General features: G+C 36.3%; 3 protein-coding genes across 6 annotated transcripts; 1 reads left to right on the forward strand and 2 right to left on the reverse strand.

Annotated features, from left to right (window-relative positions):
* Nucleotides 1-733: 733 nt before the first annotated feature.
* On the reverse strand, nt 734-3,786 carry LOC135165601 (uncharacterized). Of its 3 annotated transcripts, XM_064127048.1 has the most exons (7): nt 3,314-3,785; nt 2,644-3,094; nt 1,717-2,002; nt 1,554-1,662; nt 1,361-1,471; nt 935-1,090; nt 734-876 (listed from the first exon to the last, which is right to left on the reverse strand). In XM_064127048.1, exons 1-7 carry the CDS (start codon nt 3,335-3,337, stop codon nt 826-828), a joined length of 1,188 nt encoding a protein of 395 aa, XP_063983118.1. In that variant the 5' UTR covers nt 3,338-3,785; the 3' UTR covers nt 734-825. The 3 variants fall into 3 exon arrangements, with proteins under 3 accessions (XP_063983118.1, XP_063983117.1, XP_063983116.1); XM_064127047.1 differs by having other exon boundaries at nt 789-1,090; nt 1,554-1,653; nt 3,314-3,786; XM_064127046.1 differs by having other exon boundaries at nt 789-1,090; nt 3,314-3,786.
* A 1,255-nt stretch (nt 3,787-5,041) lies between these two features.
* On the reverse strand, nt 5,042-9,223 carry LOC135165604 (odorant receptor 22b-like). 2 transcript variants are annotated; one of them, XM_064127052.1, is made up of 7 exons: nt 9,080-9,205; nt 7,777-8,227; nt 6,432-6,717; nt 6,274-6,375; nt 5,683-5,794; nt 5,414-5,569; nt 5,042-5,277 (listed from the first exon to the last, which is right to left on the reverse strand). In XM_064127052.1, the coding sequence occupies exons 1-7, from the start codon at nt 9,110-9,112 to the stop codon at nt 5,227-5,229; spliced, it is 1,191 nt and encodes a 396-aa protein (XP_063983122.1). In that variant the 5' UTR covers nt 9,113-9,205; the 3' UTR covers nt 5,042-5,226. The 2 variants fall into 2 exon arrangements, 1 of the variants encoding a protein (XP_063983122.1); XR_010299536.1 differs by lacking the exon at nt 5,042-5,277 and having other exon boundaries at nt 5,536-5,569; nt 5,683-5,789; nt 6,276-6,375; nt 9,080-9,223.
* Nucleotides 9,224-11,632: 2,409 nt separating this feature from the next.
* On the forward strand, nt 11,633-16,523 carry LOC135165596 (nonsense-mediated mRNA decay factor SMG5). The gene is made up of 7 exons (XM_064127036.1): nt 11,633-12,080; nt 12,471-12,693; nt 12,913-13,077; nt 13,276-13,722; nt 13,877-15,485; nt 15,735-16,070; nt 16,198-16,523. The coding sequence occupies exons 1-7, from the start codon at nt 12,010-12,012 to the stop codon at nt 16,263-16,265; spliced, it is 2,919 nt and encodes a 972-aa protein (XP_063983106.1). The 5' UTR covers nt 11,633-12,009; the 3' UTR covers nt 16,266-16,523.
* Nucleotides 16,524-16,545: the final 22 nt, after the last annotated feature.

A 16,545-nucleotide genomic window follows, 5' to 3' on the forward strand; every position in this document is an offset into this window, starting at 1 on the left:
GAAGACACTGCGAGAAAAATTCTTGGAAAATTACGTGTCTGTTCTATAATTTCCCAGTGAAAACAGTATTCAATAAAAATTATGGAACAGTTACGGAATTTTGCAGTGAATGTTCGATAATTTTTCTGGAACGTTTTGGACTTTTTCCTGAAAGCTCACTGAAAAAGTGCGTGAGACTGTTCCGTCATTTTACGGAACATTATTTTTCAACAACATTATTTTTCAAAAATTTTTCTCTTTGTGTAAGGTACTTTTTAAGATGCATAATAATACCATTTCTCTGTTCTACATTAACAATATAAACGTTTTTGCTCGTAGATTCTAAACCCACGAGTTCAATCTCGTTTCATCTAATTAGATTTCGGTGTTTATACGCTCAGAAAACTGTAAGTGATTTAAAAAACTACAGGTGAACTCCTCGAATTAAATTATTAGCAGTTGATCATGGGATTATCAGTAGACACTATTTTCTGAGCAGACTATAGTCGATCCCATTTTTAATTAAAATATTAGAACAATTAAATTTTGGAGATGATAAATCATTTGACAGTGATGTCCACTTGATGTTATAAATACTGTACACAGGGGGAAGTCAGGTATGGGAAGGCTGAAGGAACTGTCATGGATCTTGATAGGATTGAGCGACAGTTACTCATAATCCAGTCACTTCCGAGGGCTGGAGACTGATCTACTTCATAGTTCATGTCATACCTGTTTGTTCGTTTATGTTTATTACAATTCTAACAGTCAGTTCTGATTCCACACTCATTATTGCATAATTATACTAAATGTTTTAGTACTCATAGAGTAAATCGTAAATGGACTTCAAAGCGTTGCTCTCAACATTGATACAAAGGCCATGGATGATTTCATGATCTGGAAAAAAAATTTGATTGAATTGGGAATTGAGGATGGCAAGAGATAAAATTCTAACACTTGTAAAACCACTCAATGAAAATTTGTAGAATTTTCCGGCTGTGATGTGCAGAGGTGTTTGAGCACGTAACATACATATTATCAATGCTTTCTGATATGGCAATGGCAGGTCGTTCCAATTGTGCTCGTAAAATGCATGAAACAGGTTCGCAGCCTGAAATAATAATTATAGAAAGTGATACTTGGAAAAGAAAAATTTTGCGGGCAATTGATATGGTGCCCTCAAAAGATTTTTGGTTGTGATAAATCAATTGATTAGGGGAGCACAGTAATTATGGCTGTATCACTGAGCAGAGCCTGTTATTTTTTCAAAGTACTTTTCCTTTAGTGTCTCCTGAAGCATTAAATTTCTCACAGAATTAATTATTTCTGGCGCTGGATAAACATAACTTCATCAATGCGATTAATTGATTAAAAAATGCACCTCATTCTCCAAACATTGACTCATGTAGCAGTTGGCAAACACAAGCACAGTCATGTTAAACATATAAAATGAGAAATTGATGATCAAAGCTGTTTCACTCAAGCTAATGTTCTGAAAAATATTTTTAAGATTAATTTTTCATCGCTCATTAAGGATTTTTGATTGTTCTATGACGTCCGAAGGTGTATATTACCGCCATTATGTTGTACAATAATAATGCGAGAGTGAGAGTCGTGTTGAGGAGTTCGTAAAGCAGGAAAAAGTGGGAGCAGTCGTCCAAGGATTTTGCTACACTGGAAAAGCTTTATCATTTTTTTTATTGTTTTTAGTTCTGTACCATAAACAGTATCACTTACTGAAGAATTGCGATATGTTTTTCCACAATGGGACTGATCACTTCTCTGATATTTTTTGCACCATCTATTTTGAGATTCTTGACTTTATAACTCATGATGACTAGTTGACCTCGGATATGATTTACGAGAGTGAAATATATGCAATAAGTTAACAAATAGCAAGCAGTCAAATACGTCACTGGTATTTCGATAAGATGTAGAAGGATTGCTACTTCAGGTTTCTCCATAGCTTCGAACGAAGGCATTCGCCATGGGGATGCATAGACGAATGTTCCATTCTGTATTTCTTTCAATAGAAAAAAAAATCGTTAGGAGCCATAATGATCTTAGATAAATTATCTGCTCCTGACATCCATCACAAATATTTCCTGATCCAGTTTCGATATTCTGTGAGCATCGATGAATTGGTACGCAATTACAAGGATTTTTTTTAATGACTCATTTATGTAGAAAATGTTCTCAAAAATCGATTTCATAGTTAATGAAAAAAGGTCTTTGAAAATTTAATATTTTAATATTTTCAATTAAGAGAAATATTTAAATTTGAAACCCGAAAATTCTAATGAAAATAATAATTATATAGAAAATGTAATTTGAATGACATACGATATTCATTACTTTTCTCAGGTTTCTCACGCAATGTCATTAACGAATTATAATTACTGAGAGTGAAGGAGTCAACAGTAGGGTCTGTCTCAACCGGTTAGCAACCCTTGAATATTCTTCAATATAAAGGGTGTCTCAGAATGATTTTCGTTTTTAAATTTTATTTAACATCTAAAACCGAAAAACATTCTGAGACACCCTTCATGAGCCTATTTACGGTCTCTTAAAGACTGGACGCTAGTTTTTTAGTTGGATATCAGGAAGCACTGGAGATGGTGAAGGATGCAGCAAGATTAAACCATCATTACAATTATTACTCACTCACGATGAAGTAGGTTTGAATGGGCGTGAGATACCACGAGACACAAGTGAAGGTCGCTGGCCACAAGACAATCTTGTAACATCTCTCACAAATTTCGCTGTATTTGATGAAGATCTCCATTTCTCTGGTGTCATTGAACTTGTTACGTTGATGCAAGTCAGCCAATCCGTCCAGCACTCGACGCATACTCGTAGTGAACCTTGGAAATGTGAGTCTCATCATGAGGGCTACTTGGGTACCTGTTATCATGAGATTTTCAATGACTTGTCCAAGATTTCCGAAAACCATGACGAGATCGATGAACTCCATCCCCATTCGATAAATGTGATATGTGAAGTATAAAAACATTCTTATTCGGTCGCCAGTGGTTACATTCACTGGCCACATTCCCAAAAAGGCAACTGGACGACTCACGTAATGCAAAACATTCTGCGCCTTCAGGAATCTCCTCTAGAGAACAGACAAATTTTTTAAATTCACATGACAGGACAATCAGCACCATTAGAAATTTATGGAAATTTAGGTTCCAATGTCCTCGGATTTTTCAATGTTCTGCATTTGAATTTCCTGAGTTTCGAATGGAAATTTAAATTTCTAAGCTCACTTGAAATATTGATCATTTCATGTGATACAATTTATCAATCGATTTATGATTCGTGAGAGTCCTACCTCTAACTCAGCATCTGGTGTCATCGTGAAGTGAATAGCAGCTGAAGTAGTAACAGAAATGCCGATGTAGGCAGACAGTACAGGAATCTAGTCTCGGCACCTGCGTGATATAGAGTTCCCAAAAGTTCATTATTTATGCATTTCATTTCCTGCAAATCTCCTGCATTAGCAATTGAGTTCCTGGTCACAACGTTCCCTCAACGACCAAGTGAAGACATGCGCACAAAATCAGGGGCTTTGTGCACCCGTCAGTTGTTCATGGGAATGTGAACAGTTAAGAATTCAAATTCCATTGAACATTTTGAGCAGAACAATGTTCGTCTTGTATTCCATGTTCACACTGAAGTTTTTATTGTCACTAAACCCTGTGAATTGTTTTAAAAAATCGCCTCTGAGTCTTATTACAACACATGCAGATGCGTTGGAGAATGTGTTGCAGAACTTATGATGAAAATTATCATTTTGAGTCATGCAAATAAAAAGAGGTCAGAAAACAATCGATTGTTAGTGAAGCTTCATCATGCTTCGGGTGTCCACAGCATCCAATTGGGGGATTTTAGTGAGTCATAAAAAAGTCATCTGATAGTTCTCGGAATTAGACAGAAAACAACAAATGCTAATTTTGTCAATTGCAACTTCGTTTGATATTATCGTATCATTTTTGTTTGTATTTCTTCATCGAGTTGATTATGAAATTACAGTGAAACCTTTGCAACTATTATTTTCATTTTCGTTTGACACACAGGATATTGATGATTTTTTTATTTTATATTGTTGTCCTTAACATTGAGATAACATCCATCGATGATTTTAACACCTGCAAAGACGAGTGTAAGAAAATTTTGGGTTAGAAATTGTCAACTTTTTACATATTCACCCTCCAACGAGAATTTGTAGAATTATCCTGCTGTCATCGTCAGAGGAGATTGAGTATATATTATGCAAATTAGCAATCTCCTCGGATAGGATCACGTTCTATGAATGTCAATGGCATGTCATGCCTATGAATGTCAATGCCATGTCATGCCAGGTAGGAATCGCCAAGCTTCACGCCCGGGCCAACTGTGGGTTAGACCTGGCTGACCAAGCTTTGGTAATCCTAGACTCCACCAGGTTTGGTATCTTAGTCACACCAGAGAAAGCCAGGCTTGGATCCTTCCCTGATATCAAACATAGGTACCAAGCTTGTGCCAAGCTTGGGAAAAGTCTGGTTCATTCAGCCTCGGTTCATAGTGTCTCCACCAGTCCTGGGCCCAGACTGACGAACTGGCTGACATTTATTTCTTTTTAACTAGGCGACATGCTGATTTTACTTACACGTGAAACCAAAGCATTTTAAATAAACGACCGTTAAACCTGTTCATTTATGTTTGAAATTCACATTCGTTTTTGATGTATTCAGTCGACAACTCATCGTATGATTTTTTTCAGACAAAGAACTAGAAGAATCTTCTTGAAGCAATTGAAAACCCGTCATCGATCAACGATAAATTAAATTATTGGATTCGAATTATGAAGGAGGTTCCCCGATATAGAAATTGACTAGTCTAATTAAACATCAAATTAAGTCTAATCGATTTTCAACGGATTCAAAATTCCTGACGAGGACTCCATCAACGCCGAGTGGATTGAATAGATTCGATAAATCTACTTTGATAAAGTTGAGAAAAGGTCCTGAAGTCATGTGAAAAATAATCGTTAATTATCTAGACAAGGAATGTTGAGTCAAGTCGGCTCTTCTTCAGGAAAATATGTGCTCTATTTTTAACATTTTGCATGACATCTTTAGTGTATAAGATGAGAATAAATCATATTAGTTACAATCGTCATAATCAGGTCGGATACCTTCGGTGAGTTTATATAATATAGTATTTTAAACTTTTAGTGAACAATGTGGCGATAACACACTGAGTTCAAGTCGTTGCCCTCAGCATTGAGTAGAATCCCGCTATTGATTTAATTATCTGTAATAAATACTCAGAAGTAGATCGGCAATTCGTCAATTAAAAAAAATATTCACACTTGTGAAACCAATTCGTCAATTAAAAAAAATACTCACACTTGTAAAACCAATTCGTCAATTAAAAAAAAAATACTCACACTTGTGAAACCATTCAACGAGAATTTGTAAAAGCCTCCGGCTGTTAATTGCAACGGTCTTTGGGACCGTATCATGCATATCACGAACGATTTTTGACATGTGATCGGTAAATGGGTCCAATCATGATCATAAAATGCATCAGCCAGGTTCAGAGCCTAAAATAATAACCGTAAGACAAAGTGGAGCTGAACTCTTGGAGATGATGCAGGACGTAGAAAGCTACATTGTACGTAATATCATCAAATAAATTAATTATTAATAAATGTACCTCGTCTTCCAAGGACTGACCCATATAACAATTTGTGAACATGATGGAAAGCATATTAAATACGTAGAACCCAAAGTTCATGACTTTAGAGAAGTCTTGTGAACTTTCTGAAACATGTTTTTTAACAAAACAAATTTGTTATGAGAAACAAAACTTACAATTTCGAATCAGCTAATAATAATAATAATGAGTTCGCAATATTTCATCCGCGGATAAATGTTAAACGAAATAATTAACTTTCCATAATTTTTTCATTGACAGTCTCCTCAGACCCATTATTCTCGAGCCATAAAATCTTCGTCATTAAATTTTCCATTTTCATTGTCAAATGAAACATAAAAAAAAATGAGGTTTATAATTCACCCCAGGAATTATCGGAAATTCTCGTTGACTATTATTTCTCATCCGAACATATATAAATGAACTATTATCTAATGGATCGACAGATATAATGTCTGAAGGATACACTGTCAAGAAATCAGCTGTCAAAAAATGAAATTACCAATGAAAATTATCTGTTTTTTTTTTATTTTATCGTAGAATTTTTCGCGGATGAAAAGGGTGACTAATAGTAATATGTAAAATTGTATTACCACCATTATGTTGTATATAAGTAATCCAAGTGTGAGGCTTACGACAAGAAGTTCACACATAAGGGTAATTTGAGACCAATCATTTAGCGATTTTACCAGTCTGAGATAATATATTCGATTATTATTGGTCTTCCTGACTGATATCATGGCACTTACTCAAATATTGTGACATGTCTTTCAACAATGGGCTTGAATACTCCCTCCACATTGGTCCCCTGATCAACTCGAAGATTCCGTACTTTGTGATTAATTATAACCAATTGACAGCGAATTTGATTCACCAGCGAAAAATATATGCAGTATGTCATCATGTAACAGAACGAAATGTACACTACTGGCAATTCAATGACATGAACTATCACAATTACGTCGGTCCTTTCCATAGCTTCAATCGGTGGCATCCGCCAAGGAGATTCGTATACAAATGTGCGGTTGCGAAACCCTTAGAAAGGATAGATTGTCTATTAATAACAGGAATAGGAAGCTTTTAATTATGACAATCAGAACTTTCGAGAAATTCCATTAATGATCATTCTTTAATTCTAACTTTCTGATTTCCTACAAGGAATAATTTAAATGAATTTCTTAATGTTCGTGATTATTGAACGATGTCACTCGATATGACAGGAAGATGATCATGGTCTAGACCGAAATAATTAACATAATTATTATAGTACCTGATCATTACCTAGGAAAATATAAATAGATTCCCACAGTGAATATTATTTTTTTTTTCATCAAATTATTTAATCCCATCGACACGGAGAGAAAAGTTTGAAAAATTATGATTAAATTAAAATTATGATTAAATGATATTATATTAAAAATGTATTCTACTCACACATAAAAATGTCTATCAATACCTCAAATTTTGTAATAAATTTTGTAATTAATAATATGTGACTTCGTAAAATTGACTAAACACCACTATAAAATTTGAAGCTCTATCATTTTTTATTTAAGGGTAAATGAAAAATTGATAGAAATCCTTTAAAAATTCCTGTTTACGTCAGTTTAGTTTATGGCCCTTCCTTCATTTTTTATTATCACACAACAATTTTTCGGTAACTTATTGTAATTGCCGGTGTTGGACTTCGTCATGGGAAATGTTGCGTCAGACTTTCAATTTTGACGAGGTCGTTATAGAAATTCCCAATAAAGAAAAAAAACAAATAAAACCAAATAAATAACTAAATAAATTTTCTTTTTCGAATAAAGAAAATTTACCAGGTGGCGGAGTAATTTGTCTCACGTCTGCAGTTTGCACCGAGATTGTAAGGCAGCACAGTATTGTTTATCGAAAACAATATAAAAATTCTCAGATTTATGCGAATGAAAATTATAATTAGACAAAAATTTCGCTTCAACCAGGTTCCACCAGGAATCAAACCCTCGTCTCCCAGTATCGCGCCGGGGACTTTTCTCTCCCTACAGACCAAGTTGGATGGATCTACTCCGTTCCCCATTTTTAATAATAATCCTATCTGAAACTATTACTCACTAGCAATAAGATAATTCTGAAAGGGTGTAAACCACCACGAGCTACAAGCAACAGCAGCTGGCCACAGAACAATTCTGTACAATTTTTCGCAGCTCTCGCTGTAGTCGAGAAATATTTCAATTTCCCTCATATCATTGAACTTATCAAGTTGACGTAAATCTTTGAATATGTGGAGCAGCCGGTGCATCCCTGCGGAGAATCTTATCAATGACAGCCTCAACACGAGTCCTATTTGTACACCTGTCATTGCAAGATTTTCGATGACAAGTCCAAGATTCGGAAAGACCATGAAAAACTCAAACAACTCCATTCCAATCCGATAAAGATGATAGATATAGTAAAATAAAGTTCTTATTCGAGTGCCAGTGGTGACATTGACTGGCCACATTCCCATAAATGCAATTGGCTGACTGACATAATTAAAAACATTCTGCGCTCTGATGAATCTCTCCTATAAATAAACAATTCTCGATAAAATAAAATTATTCAGACACGATGTTGACAAATGAGACCAACTGAATAGGAAAATCTTCCAACTTCGTTAGACAATTCGATTTTAATTTTGTGAATTTTCTAATAATTTAAAAGCGATTATGTTGGAACAGTCAGTGGATAATATTTAATGGGAGGACTCAAAAGAATTGGATCCACGTAAACCCAGTGTAAACCGTATACGTTGTTAATTTATTAATATCAAATTGTTGAAATATTGAAATTTAATCAAATTTAAAATATTAAAATATTAAAATGTAAAATGAAAAACATTTGTAACATCAAAGATGAATAAATTGAATTGATTTGAATTGAATTTTGTGCACGAAGAGAAAAGTTCTTTAAAAATTACGTATCCAATAATATGTACTAATATAATAATAATAAATAAAATAATAGGTAATAATATGTACACAATAATATTCGGTACAAATTACGGAATAATTACCCATTTTTTCAGTAAAATTTCCAGAAAAAGTTCACAACGTTGGATAAAAATGGGTAACTGTACCGTAATTTTGAGTGAATAGTGTTTTGACTGGCTGATTACAGAACAGTAACGTAATTTTTCAATAATTTTTCTCTCCATGTGTTCCCATAGAATTTATTATATCGAGATATTTTCAGAACATTCGACAGAAATCTGATAGAATTTTCTATCGAATCCGTTAGATTTTTCTATTCAATTTTTTAATGTGCGTAAAAGACGTTTTGAGATGGGTAAAACAATATTCCTCGTTGATAATTGTTTATATACAAAAGAAATCATTATGAAGAATTATTTTCTCATTAAAAAAAACCTTCACGATACTTTTATAGGCTCCAGTTCAGTATCCGATAGCATCGTGGAGTCGATTACAACTACAGTAAAAACTACAATAAAACTACATAAACAGAATTGGGGTGCCTCCTGAATTCGCTCTTGCGCAGCTTGGGGAGTATAATGATGGCCAATTGCCGATATTAGGCATGCATTAGTAATCGATAATTGCGGTTCAAAAACTTACCGCGAATATCGATCAAAATTTAGTCATGCGCACGGGTCGAGTCATTGAAACAGAATAGTTGATGATGAGGGAGTGACCAGTGAAGAGGTCTGCCATCTCCAATACTTGGAGAACATAATGAGATCGAGCTGAACAGCCAAGACAGCCAATGGTTCGATTTCACATACCTTTTGTAGACATTTTTTTTAGTACTATGGATATGGGATATGGGTAGAAGTAAATAAATAAATGTAGCAATACAATCAATTACTTTTAATAGAACTCTTTATTACTGGCACGAGGAAGGCACGACTGACCTAGAGGACTGGTGTTCAGAGACCAACTTCTTATGAAAAATCTTTACTAACAGAAAAAACAATAGAACGTTTATAATTACAGAGGACAGAATTTCCTTTGAATACCACATCTGATAAGGATTACAATGCTCTCAAGTTCATAGCACAGCAGATCATAAATCAGTCGCTTTCTGGAGACTCCTTCAAACACATCATAAACCTGGTGGAGTGATTTTTGTTGAAAAACAGAAGAGCTATGTTCTAAATTTCCAACAAATACTAAAAAAGAAAAATTTTTATGAAAAATTTTGGTGCCAGAGCGGGGAGGGGAGAAGGGGAGACGTGCAAAGTAATGACCACATCAGAATTCTGGAAATTCACTGGACACTGGAATATCCATCAGTTTGAATGTAATTTTTTTTTTGCAATTGTGAATGTGAAACTTCTATGAAAGTTTCTCAGAAATTTAACATGAAATTTTTTCACAACCGAGAGATTGTGACTTTTTTAAATGAACTTTGAAATCATACAAACCATGAAATACCCCCATAAAAATTCTCAGACTTTTATTTTGAAAAGTTTCTTCGTTGTGGAGAAAATGTAAAGTAGCAAACTCCCTCGATGTTGCACCCTCAATGAAAAATAAGGCGCCTAAACTTTGAGATTTTTTTTTACCGTACGGTCAGAGATCAAAAGTTTTCTTTCACGAGTGACTATGACAATACATCTAAAAATAACACCCCTCTTTCACCCCTGTATTACCGCAGTCAGCACCTGCACACTTGCGTAGAATCACAGCAACAAAAGTTGGGAAGGAATTGCTGAAAAAAAAACTTCTGTTATTGGAGGATTTGTTGCTGTACACAGAGGGACACGTCTATAGAAAATTGACGTACTCACAGCGTAGACGTGACATAAACTCCTCCCTCTAGCTTATGCACCCTCGGTGAGGAAAATCAATGCGAATCACTCGCAAGTTTTTTTTATCCCTCGATCAGGGATCACGAATTTTCCCCTGCGAGGAACACTCAGACGTCGTCCGGGAAAATAACATCTGGAGGCGGGACAGTAAATATTATTATCTTTCCCCTAGCTACTGTTGCACAAAAAAAAATTACTTAGTTCGGTGAAATTGTAGAAAAAAAGTTGGAGACAAACTCCTGGAAAAAAAAAACTTTTCAAACTCTAAAAGTTGTAATGTATGGAGGGGAGAATGTTTCATCGATGCTTCGATGAAACATTGTCCGCTGTTGTAAATATAGGAAAAACTTTTTCCTCTCGATTATGCACCCTAGATGAATAAAAGCGCCACGAATCTCCCCTGAGGTTTCCCTTTTTATTTTTCCCCCACAGATCAAAAGTTTTCTTCGGCGCGAGACACGCAGCCGACGTGTGAGAAAATAACACCTGGAGGCGGGACAGTAAATATTATTGTCCCTTTGTCTCTGGAGGGGTGAGTTCCGTCAACGGAGCTGAGCTTGCGATTATAGATAGCAAGTTTGAAACTAAATCCAAGAGCAAAGTGCTAGGAAAATCGCATGAACTTCAGTGAAAATTGATTTAATAATAGATTCGCGCAGTAGTGGGGGTCTGCGTTTACTGAAGGGGAATCCCCGAGTTAGTTGGGTCGCAACCGCCGACGCGATAGCGGTTCTTATGGCAGGCCCATTGGTCTCTGACGTTTTACCAGAACACAAGTCACGCTGAACCTGAAAGATTGAATTTATGTCATTAAGGCCCATAAATTTCCATTACGAAATGAGTGAAACGGTTTCTTTATTTTCTTTCTTTTCTTGTATGCGACAAAATCTTCGATCCTCCGCTATTTAATTTCTTCTCCGGCAGTTTAACGTGTAATGGGTCACATGCCCTTCAAATCACCCACCGAAAGCATCAGCAAAGCAGCTCATCACCAAATTAATTGATCTTCAAATTTAAACCATCAACTCCAGCATTTGAACTTTCCCGCCTTGTGTCATGGCGCTACCGTCTTGCGGCAGTCCCCTCAACGTGCGTTCGCACAAGATGGCCGGCGGTCATGACGACTCGAAAAACACATGGCGCCGTGGTCAACCGCCCGCAGATCGTGTAATTGGTATTTCCTCCAGGTGTAATCGACAGAAAATTTTTATCACTCCCCATACATCTTCGCTGTTCACGCAGTTGCACACAGTTACCTCCACAGTGCATGCGCACAATAATTACGTCAACTTGCCATTGAATAAAAGTGATTAAAAAATAGACGGTCGATTATATTTTTAAAAAGAATAATTCTACATGAGAAAGTGGGCACAAGGTCGAATGTCGTGTTTGACAAATCTACTGAGACGAAGATACGCAGGTCAGGAGGCAGCGGGCAGATGAGTAATAATGTTAAATGCAAGGAGACGAGTAAATTGCATGAATGGAGAGATGAGTTGATACGACGAGGAAAGGTGAATGTTAGTTGAGTGATTAAAATGAAAAGATCATACGGTAACTCTGCCGACAGGAGTAATGATAGTCTCGAAGATACGAGACGATTGTACAGGTGAACTAAATACACTGAATATTTTTTTTTTCTTATGAATATCATTCCTTGAGGCTGTTGAACACTTTCATGGTTGACACGAGTTAAATTTCGGTATCAGATAATGACATAACCTATAATTTTTTTGTCACTTCGCTTCTGAATTGGAGATGTGTAAATAAAATTTAATTCGATGATTTAATGTTATATAATATAGCATATACTATCATGAAGTGTATATGATGGTAGTAAAGCAAAATAATAATAATAATGAAAGTTATCAAATTTACTTGGAAATCTAACAAACTTAAATTAAAAAGAAATCCATAAACACATATTCCTGATGTATCAGGAAAAAAACTAGACTTTATACAATAGACAAATAATTTTCCACTCATTTGTTTGATTCAGGGGAGCAACAGATATTGCGAAGAGACTGGACGAGCAGAAAAGCTGTGCCCTGACAGTATCTGATGTTTTTACACCTGCGGGAGAGGTTCTCAGGGCTAAATTGAAGGATTATTGCGAACGACTCGTCTTGAAGGATCCCGTGAGTCATGCTAGGAAAATTGAAGAGTTGCTTTGGAGAAGGGGATTTTACGATGTCGTTGCTGCTGCCAAAAAACTAAGAAAAGTAATCATTTTTTTCACTGTACTGATAATTTGAATGGCTTTGCAATAATGTTTTCCTTTGGGAAAAATCACGTAATGAAAAGCATAATAGAATCTTGTACTCGAAGGTCTCAGGAATGACGTTCGTCGAGTAATTTGCATATTTGTTATATTTAGTTGTAAAAGACGTGTGGATTTTGTTACATGTGAGAGTTTATATAGTTTTCTGATCGTTCTACAGGGAAATGTCTGGAGTGATACGGAAAAAGCTTTGCTCTTCACTCATATTAACGTGGGTGTTGGATTTTACCATCATTTGATATTCAGATTACAAGAGGAATGCGGTCTGGATTTACCGGGGGTCGTGGACTTTGCATTTCCTCAGAGAAAAGATATCACAGTGATTGTAAGACATGACATAATTATTTTCATTTAATTCCATCGAAAATTTAATTCACTAGACGAATTTATTTTGTTACTTTTTTTTTAATAGAATTTTAATTTTGCTTTTTTGATATTGATCACTACAAGTATCCACCAAATTTTAATTTTCCTTCTACAGTATCATGATAACAAGGTAATCATCTGTTTAATTTTATCATAGAGAGAAAAGAATCCACCACTGAAGCTACACTCAGAAGAATCACGTCAATGTGCCATGAAAATAGTTCATAGAAGTTTGATATGTTTGGGCGATTTGGCCCGTTACAAATTGGATTTAGACCCCAACTGGGATCCCATGGTCGCAACGAGATACTACAAAATGGCAATAGCAGTAGATCCAAATATTGGAATGTCCCACAATCAGTTGGGCACATTGGCAGGCAATAGAAATTACGGAATCGATGCTGTTTATCACTATTTGAGATGCACTCTCTGTTCAGAACCCTTCGAAGGAACTGAGGGCAATCTTAAGAGAGTCATTTCTACTCATTTTTATTATGGCAAAGAGAAATTGCCATCACAACGCTGCGCTGCTAGACTATTTACATTATTGCAGAAGTGGGATAAGGATTCCTCGAGTGTAGAACGGATAAATGAAGATTGCGAGGTAAATAGATTAATTTTCAGAGAGTGAGATTGTTTGTTCTGGAAAATAATGTTTGCTACATTTTAGTGGCTGAACAGTAAATAAATTTCCCCCAAAATTAATAAATATTTGATTTTAAAATAGAATATCGTTGTCAAACGCTCTTTTCTTACAGAATCTGTTAATCGAGATGGAAAATTGCTTGAACCTTGAAAAAACTGAGTCTCCATCCCGAAATCCACCGGTGAAAGGCGACACTATTGAAGAATTTCTTCTGAATACCAAAACCGAAGAGTCGCCCCACCTAACTGAAAATGTCGTCTTCAAAATGGTTGCGATTTGTCTCATGTCCATCTCAAAACTGCAGTCCAAGGAGTCTCTCCACGTCCAGAGTGCGATCGCTTTTATTCTCTCCCTCCTATCAAAATTGATTCAAATTACGATCGTTCATCTTCAACAGTCCATTATCGAGGCATCATCAAATGGTGAAGTTGGCGACCTCATAATTTCCTTAGAGACCATCGAAAAAATTGAGATTAATGATCTCAAGGGATTAGATCTCAACGACAATACGCGACCATTATCACCACCACAAGATAAAAAAAATGGAAATGTCAAGGAAAATGCGAAGAAATCCCGAGACAAGTCGAAATATTTATTGCACAAATTAAGAAGACCTAGAAAAAGATTCAATAGTTCAGATTCAGACGGGAGTGACATGGATCCTCTTGAGTTAGCCTCTTCCAGTGATGAACTCAATTCCGACATTTCTGAGACTGAAGAGGAGGATGAGTTGAGCCAGGGACAAGACGATCCATCAGAAGAGGAGTTCGAAAATGATCCAATTACCGAGAACGAGAATTCCAAAGACCCCATTATCGAGACAAATGGTCATGAAAAAGATCAGGGGGGCGACAAATGTTTGCCAGATGAGAATAACCCACCGATAAACCAAATTGCTGAAGAAAATGAGAACAATATTTGCAATGGTGATAGGAAATCTCCGGATCGGGAATTCATTGCTCAATTGAAGAAGCAAAACCTCAATGCTAGGGAGCTTTTGGGGATCTTCTGCAAAGAGGAATTGCTGCAATCGATTAAAATCTGCTTCGACTGGGTAAAAAGTCACCCAGAGATCATCAAAATTATATCAAAGAGCTCGAGGACACTTTTACACAGGATTGTCGCTCTATCGAATTTATTGACAATCGATGTTTCTGAATTGATCGACCTGAAGAAGGATTCTGGAGTTCTGAGAGAGCAAAGTGAATTTCAAAAGTATGTGGGGATAATTCCACTGCCAGAGGATTGCGATTTGAAGGGTCTTGACGTGCTGACACGTTCGCACGAGAATTTAGACTGGAGAATTTTGAAGAATTTCCACCTCACCAGGACTGAGCAGGTGTTACTCAGAACTCAAAAGATTATTTCCTTCAGTGAAGATCTGACGAGAGTGGAGGAGGCAGGGGTAAGCTTCGATGAGATTCAAAAGGTCTTCTTGGTAGGTGATCCCAAGATTCTAGAGGTGATAGAGGAGGAGGAGGAGCGGAGGAGCTGTGAAAAGGAGAAGGAGAATGGAAACGAGGATCAGTCGAAGGGTAAATTGATGAGACATATGGGAAAATTGTGGTTGAAGGCCGAAGTCCGGGCGTTGGAGAGTAGTCTCAGGTCTAAGCTGATGTCGGCATATCTGGTGCCTGATCATGAGGCTCTTGCCAAATTCACACCCATACTGAAGCGGCTCGTGTATGCGAAGAAGTTCATTATTGTCATCCCATCTATCGGTGAGTATTTCTGGGTTGAATTACTGTCTTTTTAAATTCAGACTTTTATTTTTTATTACAAAAGGTACAATTTGTTGTGATATCACAATAAATGGTACCTTCAGATTACTAATGTTTTCTTATTTTAATGGAGTATTCACACTAATAAATTACCGGCTAGATAAAATTATTTTATTTAGTTATTATTTACATATTGGCCTTTCTTCATTCATTGTCATTGAATCATTATTAAATGAAGTGATTTTACAGTTGTTCAAGCATTGGACGAGATGAAACGAACTAGCAGTCAAGCGCGTGAAGCTACTAGATGGCTAGAGTCGCAATTTCGCAAGGGATCTAGGTTCCTTCGAGCCCAGAGACCTCACGAACAGCTAGCCCTACCTTATATCAAGGGACCAAAGCCCAAGGACAAAGATGCCTGGTCGTTCTTTCAGATCATCGAGTGCTGTCACTATCTAACGCAACAAAGTAATGTGGGATTTAGTGCTGGAGCTGGATCACCTGTTGTTACATTTTTGACAGGGACCAGTGTCGAAGAGAGAAAATCAACGAGTTTCAGCAGTGATGGGCTTGCTAAAACAGCCGGTAAGGTTCATTGCTATTGACAACAGCGAGAAAATCATTACGTAGTTTATACGAAGAATTCTCATTTGTCTTGACTATTTTACCCTTCTATATTTAGGTTTTTTAATGTGCATTGTTAATCTTTCAGGAATAAATCTGGAACACATCGAATCCTTTCATATGAAATGGAAAACATGGAGCAAACGCCACGGTTGAAGAAATTCTATCAACAGTTCGGTGTTCTGGCTACAATTAATGTGAAGAAGTCCTGGAAAAACAACCAAGAGGGCTATGAGCAACTGAATCATTCGTTGAAAGATATCACGCGCGATGGTGATACATTGGTAACGACGCATGGGTTCAGTGGGTTGGAAACCCAAGGGGAATCAACCAACGATCTTCGGTGGAAATAATTTTTTGATTATTCTGTTTGTGTTTCTCTCTACGGATATAATAAAATATTTTTTTGATGGATTTTTTGCATTCAACTGATTCT

The sequence above is a fragment of the Diachasmimorpha longicaudata genome, chromosome 8, assembly GCF_034640455.1.
Source record: "Diachasmimorpha longicaudata isolate KC_UGA_2023 chromosome 8, iyDiaLong2, whole genome shotgun sequence".
Taxonomy (NCBI): domain Eukaryota; kingdom Metazoa; phylum Arthropoda; class Insecta; order Hymenoptera; family Braconidae; genus Diachasmimorpha; species Diachasmimorpha longicaudata.

Excerpts from the sequence above, each read along its gene's own strand:
- LOC135165601 (XM_064127046.1), bottom strand. The coding sequence starts at position 3,337 with ATGACACCAGATGCTGAGTTAGAG. Across the intron at positions 3,095-3,313 it reads CACCAGATGCTGAGTTAGAG|AGGAGATTCCTGAAGGCGCA; the intron begins GTAGGACTCTCA and ends TCTGTTCTCTAG. Across the intron at positions 1,663-1,716 it reads AAACATATCGCAATTCTTCA|CTTTTCCAGTGTAGCAAAAT; the intron begins GTAAGTGATACT and ends AAAATGATAAAG.
- LOC135165604 (XM_064127052.1), bottom strand. The coding sequence starts at position 9,112 with ATGCTATCGGATACTGAACTGGAGCCTATAAAA. Across the intron at positions 8,228-9,079 it reads CTGAACTGGAGCCTATAAAA|GAGAGATTCATCAGAGCGCA; the intron begins GTATCGTGAAGG and ends GTTTATTTATAG. Across the intron at positions 5,795-6,273 it reads ATATACAACATAATGGTGGT|TTCAGAAAGTTCACAAGACT; the intron begins AATACAATTTTA and ends TAAAAAACATGT.
- LOC135165596 (XM_064127036.1), top strand. The coding sequence starts at position 12,010 with ATGAAAAGATCATACGGTAACTCTGCCGACAGGAGTAATGATAGTCTC. Across the intron at positions 12,694-12,912 it reads CTGCCAAAAAACTAAGAAAA|GGAAATGTCTGGAGTGATAC; the intron begins GTAATCATTTTT and ends ATCGTTCTACAG. Across the intron at positions 13,078-13,275 it reads GAAAAGATATCACAGTGATT|AGAGAAAAGAATCCACCACT; the intron begins GTAAGACATGAC and ends ATTTTATCATAG.